The sequence below is a fragment of the Manduca sexta genome, chromosome 11, assembly GCF_014839805.1.
Source record: "Manduca sexta isolate Smith_Timp_Sample1 chromosome 11, JHU_Msex_v1.0, whole genome shotgun sequence".
Taxonomy (NCBI): Eukaryota; Metazoa; Arthropoda; class Insecta; order Lepidoptera; family Sphingidae; genus Manduca; species Manduca sexta.
Genome location: NC_051125.1, coordinates 4595855 through 4621093, shown reverse-complemented (window position 1 = coordinate 4621093; position 25239 = coordinate 4595855). Strand labels below are relative to the sequence as shown.

The 25239-nt window shown below is 32.9% G+C and overlaps 4 protein-coding genes across 4 annotated transcripts; 2 read left to right on the top strand and 2 right to left on the bottom strand.

The window, feature by feature from the left end:
- The first annotated feature begins 5138 nt into the window (after positions 1–5138).
- On the top strand, positions 5139–6822 carry LOC115442947 (histidine-rich glycoprotein). The gene is made up of 2 exons (XM_030168156.2): positions 5139–5245; positions 5739–6822. The coding sequence occupies exons 1-2, from the start codon at positions 5234–5236 to the stop codon at positions 6321–6323; spliced, it is 597 nt and encodes a 198-aa protein (XP_030024016.1). The 5' UTR covers positions 5139–5233; the 3' UTR covers positions 6324–6822.
- A 1519-nt stretch (positions 6823–8341) lies between these two features.
- Positions 8342–9875, bottom strand: LOC115442016 (stress response protein NST1). The gene is made up of 2 exons (XM_030166969.1): positions 9821–9875; positions 8342–9745 (listed from the first exon to the last, which is right to left on the bottom strand). Exons 1-2 carry the CDS (start codon positions 9830–9832, stop codon positions 8342–8344), a joined length of 1416 nt encoding a protein of 471 aa, XP_030022829.1. The 5' UTR covers positions 9833–9875.
- Positions 9876–14099: 4224 nt separating this feature from the next.
- On the top strand, positions 14100–15512 carry LOC115442006 (conglutin beta 5). Its single transcript, XM_030166956.1, has 2 exons — positions 14100–14111; positions 14202–15512. Exons 1-2 carry the CDS (start codon positions 14100–14102, stop codon positions 15510–15512), a joined length of 1323 nt encoding a protein of 440 aa, XP_030022816.1.
- A 3821-nt stretch (positions 15513–19333) lies between these two features.
- On the bottom strand, positions 19334–20594 carry LOC115442634. Its single transcript, XM_030167739.1, has 2 exons — positions 20517–20594; positions 19334–20427 (listed from the first exon to the last, which is right to left on the bottom strand). Exons 1-2 carry the CDS (start codon positions 20526–20528, stop codon positions 19468–19470), a joined length of 972 nt encoding a protein of 323 aa, XP_030023599.1. The 5' UTR covers positions 20529–20594; the 3' UTR covers positions 19334–19467.
- Positions 20595–25239: the final 4645 nt, after the last annotated feature.

The window sequence follows — 25239 nt, the reverse complement described above, 5'->3', positions numbered from 1 at the left end:
TCTATTATATATAACCTGTAGGTCGTCATACGATGTCAAAAACCTCTAGAAACCGTACGAATGACTACACGAACATTATGTCCCAATTCTGAGAATAAAAGCTAAACCTTACGCACAATAACTTTTGTTAATGGCTTCGCAAGCGTGAAAGAGTTTTTCCGCGATTAAATCTCGCTATATTTTCCAAGGACAAAAGAAGCCTATGTCCTTTCCAGGGTCTCAAACTATCTCCATAGAAAATTTCATTGGAAGTTTTTGAATTTATCGCGTTCGGACAGACAGACTCGTCAGAGGTTTTTGTTTTATAATATGTAAGGAAATTAAAAATTATAAGTCTATACAAAATCAATTAATAAATGTTTATTTCAATAAATAAATAATAATAATATACGAAATAAAAAAAATCTATTAAATATAATAAATCTGTTTTTTTCTTAATTATTCAAATATAAATGAATCCTCCAGTTTAAGACTTGGAATCATATTTGTGGTAAATACGCACAATATTCTAATGCCATTAGACTAGCACAATTGCTCGCTCTACTCGTTTATTGCCTGGCGGCAAGTTACGTGTTGAACTAATTCAATTGCTTCATAACGCGAGGCAGTGATTTTTGCCTGTTAGCACGCGTTATGTGATTTACAAACTGCATAATCGTTTCTTGTCGATAACAGAACGTTGTGATTATTTGCACTTACACATCTAGTTTTTGGTAAAAGGCCGTTGTACGAAAATCCAGTTGCTTTTGGAGTAAAACATAGTTTGAACTTGAGTTTATTATCATTTTAATTATTTTATGCTATATAGTTTCAAAATTATACACTTAAATATTTGCAGAATTGCATAATTCAACACTTGAGTAAAACTGAGTTTAATAGCGTTCTTTTCAGACCACATGTTGGCCCTTAATCACAGAATTACTTATGAAAGAGATTTGTATTTGCTAATGACCAAAAAATCTGTTTAAATTATAATTGAAATTCGCTTTTTTGTAAGTTTTGTACATTAATAAAAGACATCAACGCGATGTATTTTTCAAACTGTCATAATGAGGGTAAAACCATACAAAATCGTTACATTAACATTAGATATCGCTATAAATGAGTTGAATTCAAGGCTTATTGTGCAATAGCCTTAATTTCAAGATCACTGTTCATTAATCATTTGTTACATTTCGCATTAATCACTATATCTTCGTATTGAGTAAATGTATTGTGTAAGTTATCAATAAATATTATGTCCTAAATGTTTGATACAATAATATTACTATGCCAGTGGTAGAAGAGAAACATTTCTTTTAAGTTGATTTCAGACAAGCCCACAAAATTATAATATTGCTTTGCAACGCTACAATTTTATTTTTTTCTTATACTATCTTTAAAAATAAAATGACCTAATTGTACATTTTTATTCAAGTTATAAAATTTTATGTATGATAATATAATAGGTTTTTATTTGGATCATATCATTGTCTGGTCATATCCTGGCTCGCAATATAGTGAATATAAAAATATGCGTGATACTTTATGAAATTATACAGCGTCTAAATTTACTCAAAAGTGTCAAATCATACTATTGATTTTTTCATTTCCCTTTAAAAAGAATAATTATGATACTGAGTATAGAAACTCAATATCACTTTGTCCGATACACGATTCGAATCCGGGACCCTAGATCGGCATCGTAATGTGCACGCAATACAACTACGAAGTCAGAAAGTTCTTGTTTTAGATGTGTCCTATTGAACTTAATGGGAGGTGGAGTAGGGTCCAGATAGAATTTAGACTGAAAAGAGATGATCCCCTCGCTAGTCAACATAAATATTATTATATTGTATCAAAATATTTAATATAATTTTATAATTTTATATCTAAAACTACGTAGCTACACAAAAATATTCCGCATAATAAAAGTAAAACCTGATAACCTATAATATTATATAAACTTTATACTCATGTCCCACTCTTAACCCTTATGTTACGAAACAATTCATTTTTGTTTTTTTATAAGTGCGTAAGTTCCAATATAACAATGTATTGTTAAACAGATTTTGAGCCACGTCCCCTTCACTTGACTATCAAAACACTTCATATAATATGCTTTAATTATAATTACGTCATTAACGCTTGTGTGCTGCTTTCATCTAACTTATGACGAAATAATACAAATTAAATATCAAATAAGACAATTGTAACTGCATATTATGGTTTAATCAACTCGAGATTTTAGGGATTTTTTTTAAATGGTCTTTAATTCAATCACCAATTAATTGATTTCACTTCATGGCTATCAAATTAATTACTGGGTTTCGGTATATACACCTAATTTATCCTTAAAAAATATGCTCATTCTTAAAAGTTGACAATATATGTCTAAATAAGTTCCAATCTAATTAAAATTATATTTTTAAGCATAATTAATTTTTTATCTTGATTCGTTAATAAGCGTGAATTAGTTAAAACGTAGTAAACTATGTTAATTTAAAAAAAATAACACATAGTACACGTGTATTTTGAAATAATAATCAAAACAACATTTGAATTCACTGAAGCTCATAAATAAATTCAATAGATAGACGGAATCTACGCAAAGCGAAAATAGTACATGCATAATGTAATGGGTGCAATAGAAAGTGCCTCAGTAATAAAGATTTAGGATAAGCCGCCGATACTAATAGTGAAATCCTATTTACATTTTGCCGAAATTAATGTTCTTTTATAATAAAATCAGCTTTTTGTGATAAAAAAAAATGCATTGTTCTTTGTTGACTTTGAAAATAATCACATAATTTATTTCCGTTTGTTATTAATTAAGTATGGGAAAAAGATGGCATTAAGATTTTGTACGGTTGAAAATTTGCTTATGCACACTTGTCTGCAGTTTTTATGCTGTTTCTCCTTAGATACATATAATAGACATATAATGAGTATGTTAAACAAACAAAAGCATTCTGCAAAGAATGTTTAACGAATGAACAATGGAATGACCATATTCGACTACCAAAAGATTTTAATATCACAGGATATTTAAATAAATACAATAAATTGAACGAGTATTGCCAGTGTGTGACATAGAGCCAACATTATATTCTTCATCAACTTGTTAGTCGTTTGCTGGAATGATACAAGGTATTACGCCTTATCCTCAGCTTTCCTCTTGTAACTATTATAACCCACTTTAGGTAGGTATAATAGATTTAAGGTTTACTTAGGGGTCTTACAAGGACATTTCGTTTTCTGAATCACACGTCCGTATAAGAAAGCGAATACTAAAAATGTATATAAAGAAATGTATGAAAATTGTACAAAATCCATGTAGGCGCTTGCGCAACTTACATGAGACAATTAAACAGCGGCCGAGTTTGATCAGACGGTTACGCAGCAACCGCCTGGCTAATTGTTACATTACATACCTACATTGAAAATATGCAAAGTTTACGAATCGGCCTGAATAATAAGGCCAAATATTCTTTACTAAACAATTTGTTCATAAAGGAACCCGAGTTGTTTTACAAACATTCCCAAAACATAGATTAAATTCATACCATTTTGTATGATACGTAATATAAGTATGAATGCTTCATAGGTCCAGTACCAGCACTCTTTGATTATAAAACCGGTGATATTCTGAATTTGACTCTTTGTTTATAAAGTCAAAATAAAAAAGCTAATCGGGATTTGATTGATCATTGATCACATCATAGATTAGCAATAAATGAGTGCTAAATGGGAGCACATGTTGTTATGCATATTATTTTGATTGAATTAATCTTTTTAGTTGTAGCAAATTAGTTCGTCACGATTACATACAAATGATCGCATATTGTTATTATAAATAATAAACCTTCATTTTATATACTAAGCTGCATTAGAAGTCTTTAACAATGCCAAAACGATTTATGATATATTTTAAACCTTAAGTTTTCAGCAACAAGATTAATGTTGAGTAGGCAAACCTTCTTTAAGTGTACTGTTCCTAATTCAGAAATTTTAAAAGAAAATATTACGAAGAAATATGAAAGCAGATATATATAATATCGTCATTAAAATCAAGAATGGTAATGAATCTGCACAATGTTCAGAAACTGTTATTTTAAATGTTGTGTCCTCATATATTAACAAATTTTTTCTTCACTTGATTCGCAAGATGCGTATAAAAACGCATATTAAAAATCAAGATCGCATTAAAGATTTTATTTTAGCTTTTTAACAATATAAAAAATTTCGTAATTATATGCAAAATTTTATGTCCTCGCTCCGTATTACCATTCACATTTAGGTTCAATAGTATCCAATTATACTCTTACATTTTATATAAAAATAAAGGCCGTGAAAGGGCTTGTTTATTGCTACACCTTTTGTGCAAAATTTTCCATTGCTTTTTAACTTTCTAACATAAGACAATTTTGATCTTCACTGTTCTTGTTAAATGTAAATCAATACCGAACAAATGTATGGTCTAAACTATTGTCAATTAATAGTATCCTTTACCGGCATAGGCATCTCTCAAGTAATACATGTAATAATATATGTATATATCATAATATCAGCCCTGAATTATATACTGTTCCACTGCTGTCTTTGGCCCACTTCTAAGTCTAAGGAGATTAGGTCTCCACCACGCTTGTAAGTAGTACAGGTAATAGATAGTTATATTTCTTTTAAAATCTGTAAAAAAGAGCCATAATTCCACAACACATATCAGCCATTTATTTAAACATGTCAAAACTAATTATTTTTTGTAAACATTTTGGCTTGTGACATCCTTTTTCTGATAATGAAACGCATTGATGTTTCTCTTGCCTATATATTACTAAAACGTTAAAATATTTCTTAAGCACATAATTAGATATTTATTATGTAATTATCCGTATGTTTTAATAGAGTAACGGTTACGTTTATATGCAAATACAACATGGCACGCATTTCGAAGATTACCGACGAATTACAAACGCACCCAGCACTTACATGACAATATAATTATGGCAAAACATGCTAATGTCGTATCGAACGCTTTTTCCATACATCTCCCAACAAATTTCTATCTATTGTTCTAATTGCGACGCCGACAGACTGACAATGCGGAGTTTGGCGCACACGTAACTGCAAACAGAGCACTCGCACACGACGCCCGTTAAGTGAAACCGAGTATAAAAGCGATGCAAATTACAAGTGCTGGCATTACCCACCACCCTCTCGTCGTGTTCAGTACAACTATAATCCACACACCAAGATGAAGTACCACGTGCGTAAATTTCTTTGTGTTCAGTGCTAGTGCCTTTATCGCTCGATCGATCAGTGCAAATACTACGAACCGCGACCATGTCAGGAATGTGACGCCGACGTGTAAATCTAACACATGTCAAAACATAATCGACGATTATGAAAATTGGAAAAGTATTTTCACTGATTTATGTATGAATTCAGTGAAGGAAAAGCAAAGTCTTCCTGTTGAATCGATTGTTGCACTACCCGATTTTGTAGGAAGTCATAAGTTACATAAAACGGATTTGCGAGGTTCCACGAGTGGTCATTAGTGAAACAAGTTTGCCGATAACATATTCGACTTTGTCATCGTTTCTTGCTTATTTATGTACATCCGCTATTGCAGCGAGATTATTGACCGATCAATATGACTCTATAATAAGCACTATACTTAGAAAGTGAAAAGTTTCTTCCGAGTAATTTACGCAGTACTTATAAATAATATAATAACATATGAATTTTCCTATTCACAGATTTTCCTGGGATTCATCGCCGTAGTGGCCGCCTATCCTGGTATTATTCATGACGAGGCTCCTCAAATCGAAGCAAAATATGACCACCACGCTCTTATCGGAGAATCTGGTCACCACCATCAAGTAGAACATGAACACGCTAAATCACACCAGTCGATCAAGTTTGAGCACTTCCACCCAGTGCCTGTATACGTGAAGAAAGAACACAGCCATCTCCTGAAGCACCCGTTGGAGAAGGGCAAGTCTGAGCAGAACCTGAAGCTGATCCACCCTGAGGCTCAGCACAGTCACGGTGGCGGCCTTGTTTTGGAAGACGACAGACACGACACCGAACATCACATCGCCGGACTCGAGCACGGAGGTCTTGAACACGGTGGTCTTGAGCACGGAGGTTTCGAGCACGGAGGTTTTGAGCACGGAGGCTACGAACACCATGTCGCCGGCGGTTTAGAAGGTTACGAGGGTGGTGAGGGTCTCAAGGGGTACGCTGAACTCCACCAGCCTGAAGCCCACGGTCACTACTACGAGCATGCTCAGGGACTCTCTGGCGACAGCGGCGAAGGTTACAAATACGAAAGCTATTAATTGCATTTAGTTTAACTTCTGACACGGGCATAAAAGCGTGGAACAAATTCCACTGTCTAAAATAACTTTTAGGTCTATTTCTTGCCTGTCGATATTAGATTATAATGTAAATCGTAGCGCGGCTGCTGATCTACATTCAGCTTAAGCTGCGTTACAGATTGAGGCTTCGTATTGTGAATTTAAATGTACCTGATTTAGATTTAATTCCAAAAGAAAGATTTAGGCAGTCCGTGAATTCTTGTCGTGAAAATGTTTGTTTGACATGTAACTTAAAATTAATCTAAATATGTTGAAATTGTATCTATTGTGAAAGTATGCATCTTAATATAAAACAATCGGGATGTTTGTGAAGTTGTACGTCTGTTTCGTTGTGTGTTTGTTTTCTAAAATTGTTTTCTCGCTTTGATCCTCGTTATTAGTAATTATTATTACGTAAGGCAATCGCTGATCGAGTCCCAGTGAAATTGTGATATTAATAAATGTTGGTTTTTTGTCATAACACGATGTTTATATTTTCTTAGTGTTATAATAGTAATTATCATTCCTTACTGCCTCATAAACCTAACATAATTTTCATATCTGTCTATTTGTCGAACACGTCATTCACTCCATGCTCAGTTGCTTGGTTTAAATGCTCAGCAACGTTCAGACATAACTAGCTCTATAAACTATTCACATATCGATGTAACAGCTTTGAGTTACTTGTTTGGTAATATTTTGCGCTTCATAATTTACAAGTATTTAATCACCGAGGCAGATCACATGATTTGTATAATTAATGTGAAGTAATAATTACTCACTGATTATGTAGGGCATAAAGAACTGCAATCTAATCTATAGCACTAGGATCGCATGCAATAGACCTAGTTTAGTTCTACACTACATTACAAAAAATATTACTTATAAAAATATTTACTAATTTAATTTATATAAGCAATGAACATACATCAGTTGTTCATATATGTTACCACAGAAACAATATCTTGATCCTAACGTAAAATCTATGTCTCATATGGAACCTTAATAAATAGTGAAAGGTGGTACAATTTAGCCAACGGCAATAAATTAATGAATCACGCATTTGTAGTTTTACTCTTATATTTTGAAAGCCAAAAAATGTTTCCCATATTGACGGAATTTTGAGTGACACTGAGTGTCAGTTGACCTTATAATGCTTTGGGGTTCGCGGATTTAAAAATCTACGGACAAAAACCTATTATTTTATTGTTTATAGTACATATTGATTGAATTGATGAAAAGAATACTAAACATTATATTATTTTGTATCTTATAAAATGTATCTAAATTTAGCATTATATTACTTGCGCAACAACAATATTAAATAAGTTATACTTTGTTATGGACAACAAATAAATTATATAAAGGAAACTGTAAAGCACAAATGTAGGACGATGTCGGCGGTCTGCACATTTACGCAATTCGCTAATACAAATCTTTTTAAAATGCGACATCTATGCTTCCTGGTGATTTCGTATTCACATTGATGACTGCAGCTTTCTACGTGATATTCAAATTATTTTATATGTGATTAGCAAGTCAACAGCCACAAACTATCAAATAAATATGGGAACTTTAGCTTAATTAAGTTTCATACATTTTGAAATCAATTATTAACAAAAGTCGATGTTGCATCTGCTAATTATAATAGATTTTACTAAAAATTATAATATTCATTTACCATGTTGAGGTTAATAATGATACGAGAAAGCGCCGTTAAAAATACGGATAGCAAAAGCAACAATCTTGTTTATACATGTTTTTAGGTGTAGGCGATTAAATTCAAATACATAATGTAATAGAAAAAATATAATTTAATTTCATTCAAACATACATTTACATTATCAACAGGAAACACCAATTGAAAAAAAACTATTTTACGGATTTATTCACCGCGAAAAAATCCGTAATATAGTTTTATTTTCAATGTCTAACATTCGCATAAACATAAAAAATCATAAGGAAACACCAATTTAAATCTAAATAACAGTATTATATTATTAATGCTCCCACAAATGGCGAGTAATCGTTGACTCTTCATGCTTACTGCTATCAGCAACTTGTCTGTCTATTATCACTGGAATAGCTTGTTGTTCATAAGAATTATTTACCTTTAGGAAGGCTTTATTACGGGCTGCAGCATGTCCAAGTCTCACGGGTTTTATTAGCACGGGAGTCTTGATTTCAATTCTTGAACTTTTGATTACGGGAACTGGTATTGGTGTCGATACTTCGAGAGGTGCAAATTGTTGGGGGCGCCTAAATGTGAAACTTCTAAATCCTGACGGTAAATTTTCACGGTTGTCATTATCAAGTTGGAAATTATTTTCATCGAATTGCTCTTTAGGTGAGAAACGTGTTGCCCTGGCTAAAGCTTCAGCTGTTTCAAGTGCATTTTGTGCTTGTAAATTTGTCCTCAGTCTTTCGATTTCAGTTTCATATTTTCGCTGGTGATGTTTAGGTGCCGCCTTTAGTTCTTGTAGTTTTTTATACAGTTGTAATTCGTTATGAACCAACTGTCCCCTATGCTCTGAGATAAACTGCAAGATCTTATTATTTTCTGATATGGGATTAAGTAATTCTGCCAATTGCTCCTGTCCGAGGTCTACTTGTAGCTTTTGCTTATTTTCTTCTTGAGATTCTTCTTCAGCGGGAGTTACTTTGTACTTATCTTGCAAACTATTTACATTTTCCTTAATGCCGTCTCTGTCCGATTTTTTATCTGTTTGTTCTTGGAAACGGTAAGATTTTTTATAGTAGGGGAGAGATGGTAGACTACTATCCTGCTGATGCTGGTTTTGTTTTTTAGAAACTGATGGTGAAAAATATTTTTCCAAGCGATATCTTTGAAGAACTCCAAACCTTGAAGGAATTTTCCGAAAGTTGCCAATTTGTTTTTCTTCTTGATGAGCTTCATCCTGTTCTCCTAATTGCTTTTCTTCCGCTTGTTGTTCTTCTTCAATATCTTCTTCCTGTTCTTGTCCATTTTCTTTTCCTGATATTTGCCCACTGTAACTGTCCCCATGAATCTTTTTAGCATCTTCCTCAATTTGTTTATTTAGAATTCTGAAAATTTCTTCAAGCTCTGAAATCTCTTTTAGCTTCTGATCAGCATAATTTTCTTCTTCTACTTTATCATTACTTTGCTCGGATTCTTCTTCCTGTTCCTGATCAGTTTTCACTGGATATAATTGTTCAGAATCGTCCTCTTGCGGTCTGAGTTCAGCTCCGCCCGCTTCAAGCGCCTGAACTTGGCTAGGTGTTAAATATAACACAATATCTTTTGTTTCATAATTAGGTACCACTTGTGAAGGCGCTGATGGTTCAAAAAATTGTTGAGGGCCTTGGTCGTAACGGCCTGCGTTTACTGAAAACAGTAAGACTGAAGCTAGTATCCCCCAATACTGAAACAAATTAAATACATTAATTTTATAATTGTTTATAACATACTTTTTATCACAAGGTTATGAATAACTCACTGTTATATGCATGACTGCAGATGAATTAAGCGCTCTATGTGGACTGTTGAGTGACTGTAGATCGTATGTGCATAAACGAAGAAGACCGGTAATTTTATACACAAATTGAATATTCAAAATCGTATATTTTTGCAAGTCGGTATAAAGCCGCCAAACTCGTTAGACATAATATATATGCATGTTTCGTAATTTTTTTGTCTGTGGTCAGGGTTTTAGTTAATATCGTCACATTTTGGACAAAAAACTAATAATTTTACCGTTGGCACCTCAACCTAGTTAAGTTGAGGTAGTCGATAAGATTATCATAGACCTTGAAGTGTATTGTAAACTGTTACATTTTAATACTTAAATATTTCGCAAGATTATTGCCATTTGTCTGTAAAATATTTCTCGATCATTTGTTTGAAATGTTTATTCATAAATCTGAATATATATTTATTATTTTATGTAAATAAAAATGTTGCATTAGGTGATGCTCGCAGCTCAGCCTGCATAAAAAATATGTTTGATTTTACTCTGTTTTTGCGACAAGAAGTAGCTTATAATATATTAATCCGGAGCATGGGACACCCGATATCCAGTTTCATCCAAATCCACTCAGCGGTTTCTGCGCTTATTTCTATTATTTAAACATCCAAAGATCTTGCCAAACCTACGTATTTATACAAAAGCAACATGCAACATAATAACATGCAATATGATATATATAACAATGTTTTTCAATTATAACGGGAATAAATTAATCCTGATATATAAATTAAAAGGCAGTAACTCTGACTGATTAAAAAATTGCAAGAGGATAAATAGTTGCTAATATGGTGATATTGTTTAAGATTATTATTTACTCGACTACGGGTCTACGGGACTAAGCGAGGAAGAGTAATGATCTAACACTATATATGTAAGTATTTTATGTTACACTCTAATGTCTCTTTTTATGGACTAATGTTAGCATACAAGTAATCTATCGATTCTTCTTTATAATATGATAGTTATAAGGTATATATAACTTCCAATATCTTCCAAATCCTCAAATTCCAATTGTGTGTAGGTAAATGTCAACTACACATTTTTTTTAAATATAAACAATTCATATTATAGGTACAGCACTAGCGACACGCCTGGATTTATAGCCAAATGCCAATGATGATACCGAAATCTTAAAAAGCCAAAAAAAAGTGTTTGTTTATAGGAAACATACATACATAGGCAAAGCTAGCTGCTCTTCGAAGCAAGCAACTCGTAGTTAATTATAATTCCCAACATCCTGGCTAAATTGCTATCAGGCTGGATAGAATTAGTTTTATTATACAGCCAATTTCTGCAAACAAAAATATATCTTGTGCTTTTCTTGTTCAGCAGATTATTCTCATCTAAAAATGGTCGTTAACCTCGAAATTTAATAATCAATAAATTTAAGCCTAGTTCAATTAAAAAAGAATGTTCATCTCTTGTGTAAATTATAAATAAGGACTAAAAGAATTCTAAGATTCTATAGATAGGACATCAGGAACATTGTTATACAAAAAGTTTGAAATTGGGCTTCAGTAAATATATTATCTATCTGTAAATTGCAAAACTCGTTAATATAAATTTGACGATAAATAAAAGTTTGGATATAAAGATATCCGTAACTTAATATTGGTAATATATTGATATTTTAAAGACTATTTTGTTTTTATGTTTGATCTATAAGTGCGTATAGATATGTACTACTTCAAAATCAAAAACTTAATATAGTAAAGTGTTTTAATAAAAAATCTTCGTAATTTCATATAATAATTCAATTCGTACTTTTATATAATTTATATAATATCAGTTGATAGCTAATAAACGTAATAACAAGGCGCATATATTAACCTTTTAATCGGATTTGTATAATTGTAACGGTATCGGAAAATAGACGAATATTGTAGCTAATTATAATTATTTAAGACAAGAACATCGTGTGGATAACACTAATCGATAAATGTCATATCTAATACCGCGCAATAATTGCCAAGCTTTTCAACTCCAATAAATAAAATTAAATATTTATGTTTTCAAACTTAGGCTTATAATAATAATATTTTTTATAAGACATGTGCAACATCTGGTTGCATCAATTAATAACACGATTTTGTAAATGTAACATAAATTAAAATATTATTAATTTATTAATAATATTCTAAATCCTATGCAATAAATGATGAAACAATTATGAATATTTTGTTTATTTTATCATAACTTTATTGGGACATAAAACTTAATAAATATAAATACAATAAATGGAACAGTCAAGTGCATAAAATTGTACTAATCTATACTATTATATGAAGCTGAAGAATTTGTTCGTTTGTTTGAACGCGCTAATCTCAAGAACTAACGGTTCAAATTGAAAAATTCTTCTAGTGTTGGATAGCCCTTTTATCGAGGAAGGCTATAGGCTATATTATCATGCTATGACCAATAAAAGCGGAACAGTAATGAAAAATGTTGCAAAAACGCGGAAAATTTATTCCTCTTGAAAGCTTCTGTTTCGTGCGTTAAGGTTACGAAATAAATATGTATGACGGAATTGTTACTCTTAAAACGTTCTAAAATTATATATTACAAAACAAAGTCCCCCGCTTCATCTGTCTGTATGTCTGACGTGTTAAACTCAAAAACTATCCAACAGATTTAGATGAAATTTGGTATGGAGATAGTTTTAAGAACAGTTTTAAGACCATGGGAAGAACATTGTCAACTTTCTATCCCGGAAAAATAATATATAGGGTGACTTTCATAACAGAAAACTTTAGCCCGGAAAAACATTATCGCACGGGCGAAACCGCGCGCAAAAGCTATTTTTGTAAGAAACTTCTTATGGAATATGAACAAATGAAAAACTACTTTGAAATTAATTTAATATCTAAAGATAAGCGTGAAACGATACTTAAATTATAAAATTATAAACAATTTTTAGAGCGGCGATAGTCTAGTTGAGTGTGGGACGGACTGTCGAGACGAATGTCCGCAGGTTCAAATCCCAAGGGCACACACCTCTGACTTTTCTAAAAAATCATATGTGTATTCTTTGTAAATTTATCGTTCCCTTTAACGGTGAAGGAAAACATCGTGAGGAAACCTGCACATCTGAGAAGTTCTCTATAGGAATTTCGAAGGTGTGTGAAGTCTACCAATCCGCACTAGGCCAGCGTGGTGGACTAAGGCCTAATCCCTCTCAGTAGTAGAGGAGGCCCGTGCTCAGCAGTGGGCAAGTATATAATACAGGGCTGATATTATTATTATTATTATTAAACAATTTTCAAATAGGGTATTTGACTTATTTTCATTTATAACTTTTATAAAATATGTACGTCTTATAAATTCTAAAACTGAAGTGAAGAGAAGAAGATTCATTGAAATTTGGTGAAAAATTTTCAAGTTATAAGTCATTGAAATTAAGTAGCAGTGGTGAGTGTCAAAAAACAGAAAAGGGACAAAATACTCGCATGTGACGTCAGCGGGCATTACGATGCGTGCGAAAGAAAGAAATGGAGCGATATTCCCACTCCACGTCCACTCTTGCACGTAGAAATATTAGAAATTTGAATTACTGCCTCATTTATAACGGAATATTAATGCTCTTTTCACAGAAGAATTTATTTTTTTACTCATTGCTGTTACATATTAAACAATGCACAAAATCAAAGATAGTCAAACACCACCCTATTGTAGATTATAATTTTCAGTCAATGAAAATTAGGCCCAGGCCTTTTATGTCACAGTATTCACTGTATTATTATTGTTACTACTCATGGTAAATCACAAAATTGTTATAAATATTTGAAATACCAATTGTTTTGCATGCTTTCTTTATATAACACAAAGTACTGAAATAAATATTCAGATTTGATAATTAAATATATCAAATTAATAAATGAGAAATATTTTAACTAACAACAATGCGAGAAATTTGTTATCAAGAGATAATATTATGCAATACAATTCAACAACGTCTATGGTTATAATTTAATTGAACAATCAATAATTTTACCATTAGCACCTCAATCTAACTAGATTATTGATCTTTAGTCCAAAATGTATTATATTAATTATTAAAACCCTGACCACAGACAAAAATTGACGAAATATGCATATTTTATGCCTAACGAGTCTGGCTGCTTTATACTTGCAAAAATATACGATTTTGAATATTAAATTTGTGTATAAAAATACCGGGCTCCTTTATTTGTGCACATACGATCTACAGTCTCTCATCAGTCTACATAGAGCGCTTCATTCACCTACAGCCATGAACATAAAAGTAAGTTACGCACATACCTTATGAATAAACTATGTACTTATAATAAGACAAAATAAACAATTCTAAAATTCTTTATATCATTTTTTTCAGAATTGGTGGATATTAGCTTCAGTGTTGCTGGTTTCAGCAAACGCGGGCCGCTATGACCTAGGTCCTCAACATTTTTACGAACATTCCCCGCCTCCTCCACAGATTGTGCCAAATTATGAAACAAAGGATGTTGTTTTATATTTAACACCTAGACAAGTTCAGGCACTCGAAGCGGGTGGAGCTATAGTAAGACCACAAGAAAACGATTCTGAACAATTATATCCAGCCGAAACTGGACAAGAAGTTCAGGAACAAGAAGAAGAATCTGAGCAAAGCCATGATAAAGAAACAGAAGAAAATTTAGGTGACCAGAAGCTAACAGACGTTACAGAGCTTGAAGAAATTTTCAGAATCCTAAATAAACAAATTGAAGAAGATGCTAGAAGAATTCATGGGGACAGTTACAGTGGACAAATATCACAAACAGAGAACGGAGAAGAATTAGAAGAGGAAGATGAAAAAGTGGAACCAGAGGAAGAAAAACAAACAGGAGAGCAGGATGAAGTCTATCAAGAAGAAAAACAAATTGGTAACGTTCGGAAGATCCCTTCAAGATTTGGAGTTCTTCAAAGATATCGCTTGGAAAAATATTTTACACCGTCAGTTTCAAACATAAAAAACCAGCAACAGAATGATGATGATATACGCTCCCTGACCTCCGATAGAAAGTCGAACCGTTTCCCAGAAGTAGATAAAAAATCTGAAAATCACGAAAACGGCATTAAGAATAATAAAAATAGGTTGCAAGATAAGTATAAAGTAATTCCTGTTGAAGAGGAATCTCAAGAAGAAAATAAGCAAAAGCTAAACGTAGACCTTGGACAGGAGCAATTAATTAAGTTACTTAGTTCCGTATTAGAAAATAATAAGGTCGTGCAGTCTATCGCACAGCATAGAGAACAGTTGGTTCAAAAAGAATTACAATTACATAAAGGACTTCAGGAGCTAAAGGCGGCGCCTAAACATCACCAACGAAAATATGAAACTGAAATCGAAAGGCTGAGAGCAAATTTAGAAGCACAAAATGCACTTGAGACGGCTGAAGCTTTAGCTAGGTCACGCCGCATCTCCCCTAAAGGAGGATTCAATAAAAATAATTTCGAATTGGATAATGGCAACCGTGAAAGTTTACCATCACCACTAAGGAGTTTTGAATTAAGGGGTTCGCAACAATTAGTACCATATAAGATATTGACACCTATTTCAGGCCCGGTAGTCAAAAGCTCTAGAACTGTTCCAGTGAAAATAAATAAACAAATTCCTGTTAGCAGTAATCCCAAAGAGTTAAAAATTATTCGCCATTTACGATAGTACTATGATTTAGTATTAAATATTATGTATTGTGTGTGTAAATAATTTCAATGTACATTTGAATTAAATTAAATTATAATTGTTGTTATATATTATAATTTCATTACCTATACCTCCAAAGATATAAAGCAAGTTTATTGCTTTTGCTATCCATATTTTTAATGAGATTAGTTGATTATTTTTCCTACAGTCCCGATATTGCCCCCTCTCATTTCGGTTTGTTTTTATTTGTGAAAAAATAGTCGTAGATCCTGCGCTTGATCATGTTCTCGGTGATGATGGACTGCAAACTCATGAGAGTGAAGAAACAGAGTGTGATTCTGTGTATTGCGCACACACTCGTGCACTGTAATATTATCTATGAAATTCGGCTAATAGGAGTGACGATTTTTATGTTTATTTAGTTTTATGTCGCAATAAATTAAATAAAATATTCATAATTATTTCATCATTTGTTGCGTATGATTTAGAATATTGTAAATACTTAAATATTATAATTAATTTGCTAGGTACATTTACGAAATCATTTGCAAAGTTTTTTATGATACAAGCAGACCCGTTTTACATTTTTAGTTCAAAGTTTTAAAATTAAAGGACATTATACTTATAGTAAGTTCCTACATTAGTGTCGTGAAGAAAATACTTTACGATTTATAGGAACTGCCGAATCTGATTTTCTACCATTTGCTTTAGTATTAGCTTGCTAATAAATAGATTACTGCTTACAAATAAACTCACAATAAACGATCCCACATCATAAAACTATCTTAAAAACTCTTAATTATTTAAAAATAGCGACATCTGTTGTTAAAGTTATTAAACTTTTACATCTATAATGATACGATGTTAGCGAAATGTTGGCAGACGGCAAAACGCGGAACTAATTGGATATAAAAATAATCTGTTTACATCCAAGTACAGTCTTCTATGTCGTTCCGCATAAAAAAAATAATCCGATTGACCGACAGCAACACCGTCTGACAGAATATCTCTTATTGTTATTCATGATCTAAGGGTTTATCTAGGAATAAGATAAATAGATGAAAGAAATGAAAACAGGTAGATATACACAATCAAAATAAGTATATTTTCTCTAACATTTTAATGATTTACGTAACCTAAATCACACCTGCATTCTAAAATATGGCACGATTGTGATAGCCCGACTAGCATGGTAACCAATTTTGATAGCTAATTATAACACTTTATTGATGAAATGAAATTAACCCTCTGTGTTTATGAAAAATTCAAATTAATAATTTTAGTGGACAAAAACGATTTATATTTCTTAATTTTCCCTTTGTTCAGAAAATCGCCGAAACAGCAAACTCATTTATGAAATATTTGTTAGACTACCTCGGTGGCATAGTTGCATGATAGCTGTGCTGGGGTCTCAACTTCGATCTCCGGGTCGGGCAAAGTGGCATTGTGTTGTTTCAGTATCACCCCGGAGTCTGGAAATTGTGCCCGATATGGCAATAGGCTCATCCTCTATCATATCATGGGACGGAATATACACGATGGAAAGTTGGTGCGCACCAGTTGCACCTCTGCTTATCCTTTCGGGGATAAAAGGCGTGGGTGTGTGTGTTTAATAATCTCTCAATCAAGTCCGCAGAACCCATAGAACATTAACTAATATAGTTTGTTATTTAGAAACTACAAAATAATTCACATATAAAGAAATCATTACAATTTTGTTAAATCTCGAAAATAACTTTACAAACGTTTCTCTTATACCTAATCAAGGAGACCTCCCAGAGTCCCAGAATCCTACCCGGCGCGGCGCAAAGGTGCCTATAACTGAGGACATTTATTACTGGGAATAAAGAATAATAGGTCAGGCAAGTCGGTTCCCTTGTACCCAGTTTTCATAATTAGATGATTGTTATAGTGATTTCATATGTGAAATTTACAATAATAAAGACAACTGGCTTCGAGTCCATGTCGTTTTCCCATTGGAATAGATTAAATTATAAAAAAAACATAGAAAGTATCCAGTTACTAATAAACATAATTATATTTCACAACGAGAATAATGATTTCATGAGAAAGTATAAAAATTTGACACAGTTTTTACACGTGCGATTACTAAATGTTTTTACAATTTACATGTATTATTGTGTATTTAGTCCAAGATAATTTATTTTCAAACACCTTATCTGTTTTATATAATTCGCTGTTAGAATTGTGTAATAATAACAATTAAATTGTAAATTCCGGTATAATTGCATAATTCATATGAATGCGTAACGAAGAGAAAATGTGTGGGATGTTTGGATAAACTTCATCTCTCAATGTCGGTGAGAACCTACTCAAATTTTTTTAGAAATTCAATTCATAAATAGTTCTTGCGTGTGATACATTTCGCAAAAGATTTTTCTTATAATCATACTTTAATAAGAAATTAAGTTCACTTGCTTTGTTAATAACGTTAATTATAACTAATAAGGCTTTGCGTAGATATCTATTTATATCTATACTAATTGATTAGTAATTAAATTGAACTCAACTTTTATATTTAACGACTAGCTTCCGCCCGCAGCTTTGCCCGCGTGGATTTCGGGTTTCAAAAATGGAGAAGGTGCTCAATTTGTCGGGATGTTTTTTTAATTTATGGTGGTATGCAGGTGGTCCGATTGTCCGGTCAGGGTCTGATGATGGGATCCTGGTGAAATCGAAGGAACTTTTAACCATTAAGGTTGCACACGAAATGACGGAAGCTTAAAAATGGAGTAACTTCTCCCGTTTTCCCAACATTTTCCATCACTGCTATGCTCCTATTAATTGTAGCGTGATGAAAAGTATACTATAACCAGCACAGGAGTATGAAAAATAATTGTACCAAGTTAAGTTAAAATCCGTCGAGTAGTTTTTGTTTCTATAACGGTTATACAGACAGACAGACAAAAATTTTACTAATTGCATTTTTGGCATCAGTATCGATCCATAATCACCCCCAGTTATTTTGGAAATATATTTCATGTACAGAATTGACCTCTCTACAGATTTATTATAAGTATAGATATGCAAAAGTAGCTCAAAAATTGTCCATAACGAAAACATGCATTTTAAAGTAAAACAAAAGAAATAATATCGTGAAGCCAACCAAATAACTAATGATATATTAAATTTTGTGACTGTTCAATTTAGTCGGGTCCGCGATATCACTTTTGTTGAGTTTCAGAACGCGACATTACATTATTATATTCTGTGCTCCAACGCACACTGCTTTGATGTTAGGAACACACCTACATTGCTTAGACAACAGTGAACTTTATACAACATAGCAATAAAGCTCAAATTGACTCTACGTATTAGTTAGAAAACGTTTGTATGGGAAATAGAAAAATGCTGTTTTGAGGATTTTCCCGGCAATTATTCGAATTTTTCTCACCTTTTAAACCTTCCCTAGACCTCCACGAATAATTCAAGACCAAGATAAGATAAATCCGTTCAGCCGTTCTCGAGTTTTAGCGAGACTAACGAACAGCAATTCATTTTTATATATATAGATTAGAGGATTTCATAACATGACGAGCCTAGCCTTATAAGATAACTGTCAAATAAGTAACAGCAAAAACGAGCACGTAGTATCAAGGTCTAAGAAATCACTGCCTAATTTATCAACCAGTTTTGATTTGTTTTTACTCAAAATTACTTCTCGTATTATTCTTCATTGAATAGGTACATATTATGATTATATTTACCACGTGAAATAAAGATATCGGCTCTAATCCTTTTTATAAAATCTATGTAACACTCTTCCACGCTATAATTAAGTTTATTATGAAATAAAGGAAAATAACTCAACAAATGGCTTATGAAGATTGTAAAACGATACGTTTTATTTTGTAAGTAGGTACCTAAGTATATATACAGCTAATGACTATGAATATTTACACATGTATTGACTATTTGGCACTATCACGGCTTTGTGGCGCTGATGTTATGATTACCAGCAGCAGCTCTTCTTCTTGTAGTGGGTGACGTGTTTGATGATGTGCAGGGGGTATGGCTTCCACACCGGGACGGGCACTTCCACGTGCTTCTCAATTGGCACGTGCACCTTCTTGATGACCTCGTAAGGTCTCTCAACTGGAACCGGGACCTCCCTGATGACCTCGACTGGCACCTGTTTAACTACTTCAACTGGGACTGGCCTCTCCACCTCGACGTGCTCCGTCTTGTAGACTGGGTAGGGAACGTGCTTGACAACGTCCACGTGGACAGGGTAAGGTTGGGGTACTGGCACTTTGATTTCATGTGGGACGGGGACAGGCACGGCGTGGGGCACAGCGACCTTAATGTGACGGGTTATTTCAATGGGGATTCGGCGGACGACGTTTTGTACGACGGATTGAAGTTCGAGTCTTGCAGAGCCGGCGTCAGGCTGACCAACTGTCACACTAGTTCCAATAACTCTGGGAGCGCCGACTGAAACGGATGCAATGCCTCCTCCAATGGCAGCTCCGCCGATACCACCGGCCCCGGCGGCGAGAAGACCTGCTCCACCACTGGCACCGAACCCGACACCAGCGTCGCCAACGTTGACCCCAGGTCCACTGGCAATAGGTCCAGGTCCACTAGCGATAGGCCCAGGTCCACTTGCAATGGCGGCAGCTCCGGAGCCATGGAAGGATTCGGCAGCAAAACCAGTGTCAAGTATTTGGCCATGTTCGTGGAAATGAGCTGGGGCATGTTCTTCAACCACGCTTTCTTCTACAACAGCTGCAGAATGGCCTCCGATATGAGCTTCAGTGATACCACTGCTGGGTGGTCCATAAGTATTTGAGGGTGGTCCGAAGGATGCTGAAGGAGCTGCTGCAGCCGATGATAAGAAAGAGTCGTGATGGTCGTGCAATAGTCCAGCCTGGGTGCTGTACACTAATGCTGACAAGAAGAGTGCTTTGACCTGTAACAAGAGATAAAGTTATCAATAATGATTTAGACCTTCAAGAAGATAATGGTTATCATCATGTAAGGAGCCATCATTGAACTCACAACGAACGCCATGGCTTTTAGCTAATCGCTTTGAAGCCAGCCAAATGGATGTGTTGTTGTCTCTTCGAAGTGTTGGTGGTTTGTGATGTGATAAAGAAACCGGCCCACATATTTATACAAGTCGTTGTATAGAACAACGCCCATGAATAAATTATGAGTCAAATCGAACGGATATTCAAAGCTGCCTACGTCATAGAAGCTGAATATTGGGCATATTAAATTATGCTAATCTGTTATCGTGGTCGAGATAGAGATGCGGTTTTCTACGGTTATGCAAGTGAGGTAATTAATATAATCGGAATCAGACATCGGGTCGACTTCCACCGCAAGTGTGACTCATTTGCATACAATATGTTACAAAGCTCTTAGCTTTTGTGTATATTTTGTGAGATAGAATTCATAAAGAATACAGAAACAAATTCTTGTGCACTAGTTAAATGATCATATTTTGTCAATACTAATATCCAATTATTAGCTTTTGCTCAAGGCTTGAACCGAGTAACAGATTTTTCGAGATATATATACCGCTAAATATTTTCCCGAGCTAAAAAGTAGCCTATGTTCTTCCCAGGGTCTCTAAATCCATACCAAATTTAATCGAAATTTGTTTAATAGTTTTTGACTTTATTGCGCTCAGACAGACAGACGCGGCGAGGGATTTTGTTTTATAATATGTAAAGATTGTTTATAATTTTTGGTATCGGAGTATAACAAAATTTAGGTTTTTTATTTTAATTTACGGTTCCGAAACGACTTATGTACAATTAATGCGTTTTTTATTGTAGATTTTCATTCGTCCCAAATCACCTACAAATTGTACTGTTCCAATTTCCTGTGTAAACAAAGAGAGTTACACAGGAAATGAAAACAGAAAATTTTATTAATCGTAGTCAATTTCTAAAAAAACAGCTGCTTCGTTATGGAAATTTAAACTACCGTTCCATAACCACGTTAATAAATTAATAAATATTTTATGAACAAATAAGCTTTTAAAACTTCTTCAAGTATTTAATTTTGACTAGTTAAAATCTAGTTTAAATGAATAAATTTGGCAATACTGGTTAAACTTACTTTGTACTAACCCATTTCTAATGGTTTGAGGTTTCTATTAATACAGTAATATTGTAAGTTAGTAACAAAAGTATTAAAATTAAAGTTACTATTACTTTCGGTATTCTTACAGGTCTGAAAATAAGTAATGTCAGAGGGCCCTATTCCATCTATAGGGGCGAATCCATCTTTTTGCAATTACAAGCGTTCTGTTCGAAGGATAGCTGCGATAGCCATATAAATAAGGGAGTCAAATAATCCCTTATTTACGTATACGGTCATCAAACCTGTTCTTTGGATATAACGCTATAAACGGAATAGGGCCCCCTGACCTACTTAAAGTAACTTGAAAAATATTTTTGACTCTGTCAGTGTTTTTAGAAATAGAAAAATAACATTATTGATAGAAATTTAAAACACATTACTTATAGAGTATACAACTTTAAAGGTTTCAAAATCGAGTTAGTCAACACAAATTTTACCCTGCATCTTACTAAATAGTCAAATAAAACATTATCATTTATTTCTTAATTCTACTGCAATATAGGGCGGGTCGAAAGAGTTAGAGCCATTAAATTAACATACGCATCTGATATTGACCTATGCATATCAGTCCGTTTCCTAATGTGTTACGCGCTAAACTAAATCTTAGCTCCTAAAAGAGTGACAGATATTAATAGTTTTGTTCTCTATTTCGCTTTCTATCTACAATTAATTTGATTTCTTATGTTTACACGAATGATAGACATCTGAATAAAACTAGTTTTCGAATTTTATGACAGTTTTTTAATATTTTTGGACGACTTTAACCTCAGTCCGCGACCGTGAAGGGTGCAAAGTCTTCGAAACGTCGCGGTCGGGAGAAAATTATAATATAAACAAAGCATGTACTCGTATTACTACGACCCAAATTTATCTCTGATGGCAACGTATGGATCATATCTTAAAAAGCGACTGAGAAATTGATAATTTATAATATAATAGAAATGTAACAAGCCGATGTCTGTACATTGTAGATATTGATTCTTATTAGAACAACAAATGCCAAAGCAACATTTTTTATAACTTCTTTCTGCTTGTTTATCTGTATGTTTGTACACATATCACGCAAAAAACTATAGCATGTAATCGAATGCAGCTTTTATGGATGTATTGCTAGAAGTCTAATTTAAAATTATAAGGCAGGACTGACGGACTGACGGCCAATATAAAGCAGGACTTTTAACCCAGAAAACTTTTTCAATCGAGCAGGCTGCCAGCTGAAACTAGTAAGAAATAAATAGTGATATTTCCTTTATCCATAGGACCATAACAAAAAACGTCAGCATCATAACATGATATTGTAACATTCAACTTTTTTATATTCATATGAGATTAAATATATGACATAAATCCGGATAGAATATTTCCTAAAACAGAAGCATTTAATCTTCCAGTAAAATAAATAATAATAACACTATTGTTGAACACTCGTCTTTAATATTTCATATTTTGTAAATGAGCCTATTTTTCTATTCTAATGTTTATTTAAATCCAATAAAAAGTAGATAAACTCAAAAAAAATTATTCCAAATCTGCTGCTGATTAATTACTTTGACATATAAAGGACAGTAAAGTTTCGTTCATAAAGATTCATTCATGGTAGTACATTCTAATTTTTGCTTTCGTTATTAAAATTTTATATTTTATTATTGATATTGGAAATTATATTTTCATTTTAGGATTAATTATTAATATTATTACATTTGTTTTCCAGGAATAGTATTATATTTAACAATAAAAAAAATATTATATCACCAAGTTTTGCCAATTATTTTACAATTTTATATTATATTTTTCTGCATACACTATATTATACAATGTCAATTTTGTATAAGTATATTATGTATTCAATATATTTAAACGCGTTATATTTATATCTATGCAAATTACATTATGACCAAAAGAGTCACAAAATCTAAATATACTTTCAATTTCTTACGTATTAATGATAGTATGATATTTTATCAGATAACATGCAAAATAGCTTTTTATTACAGGAAATTAAAGATTTGTCCCAAAAGAGAAACTGAAAATTTATATGTACTAATAGATCGTAAAAATCTCCTAAATTAAGTAAAAAAAAAATGATACATGGCACAAACACACAAACAAAAAAATCTGCAAATTTTTTACTTTTTTATTTATACAAATAATGTATTGAAGCTAATTAATCAGAAATACCATGGTACTATGATGCCACGAAAGTAGTTAAACAAATTCAGAACTTCAAAATGCTTCGGTATATTAACTTCAACCGAAACATATTTTTTACTTTGTCTAAAATAAATTAATCCCTTTGAAGTTTATTTTAGTAAAGTAAAAACGATTATTGATAAAGATATAAAAATTTAAAGGCGATTTGAATTTGTTCAGCTATTTGGTGGCTGACTGTACATGTACTTACGCATATAAAACTTAAACTGCATAAAATTATTTAAAACGTTTGATACATTATTGTAAGTTTAGGTATGTACAATAGAAAACAAGGAGTCTATGAGGTACGAATGATCGCAAAATCACTTACATTACATTTAGCCTAGGTATTTTCCTTCCAACATGTGGTAGAAGCCTATTATAAACTATCGAATCTATATTATTTATTTATTCTGATTCTAATAATAAAATTTATTAACCCTTCATTGATTCAGACGCGCTATGACGTTCAATAATAATTTCTATAGGGTTAACAATCACAAAAGTGATAACACCAACGTAAACAGCGCCTAATCCCGCGGCCTACAAAGGCAATAGATTTCTGCAAAAGCCCATCAATTACAATAATAATTTATGACCATAATCAACACATTTTTACGTAAACGCCTGACATCCCTAGGTTGACCAATAAATTTGTAATTATAATACGACAGTTTCACCATAAAATTTCACTATAGCGATGGGAATTTGTATGTTAATGCAATATACTGGTTATAAATGGTGTCCGATTTTTCGATATCATTTCCGGTTACGCTTGCTTTTTACGTAATCACAATACTTGTTGACCCACAAAATCAATATGCATCAATTATACGCACATGTACGCGTTGTTGATTTTATTGGCGATCAATTTATCTTAGTAAATTAATTAAATTATTTTAAATTTGATATTATATAATGGGTATGTTTTCTTGATATCCGTTTACGTAGACATTTCGAATGTTAAGTTTCCAATGGGCTGTTACTAAAATCAATTGGAAACTTAATCGATATGTGTGCTGTATCTGATTGAGATCATAGCTTCTAAATTATTTTAGAGTATACCATCGTAATTCGGCCATAGCCTATAGATAATATTCTAATAATGTTTCATCTATAACAGGGACAATGCATGTGAAGTTTATCATTGGACTATTATTCTGTTTACAAATATTTAAGTCATGCCTGGTTCAAGTCTAATTAAAACTAAAGTCTCAATTAGACGGATCGAGTTCCTTGCGAGAAATGTTTGAAATGCTTCCTAGTCAACGCGGGCAAGAATTTCCTCGCTAGTGTGTTCAGATAATGCAACTTTTTATGTCCATTCAAGACTCGCACGTGCGAGGTGAGAAAATTGCTCCGTCTAATTGCGGCTTAATGGGTACGCTGTGTAAAGTGTAGTTTATGACTGTACGCATTTAAATACCGTGGCAACATT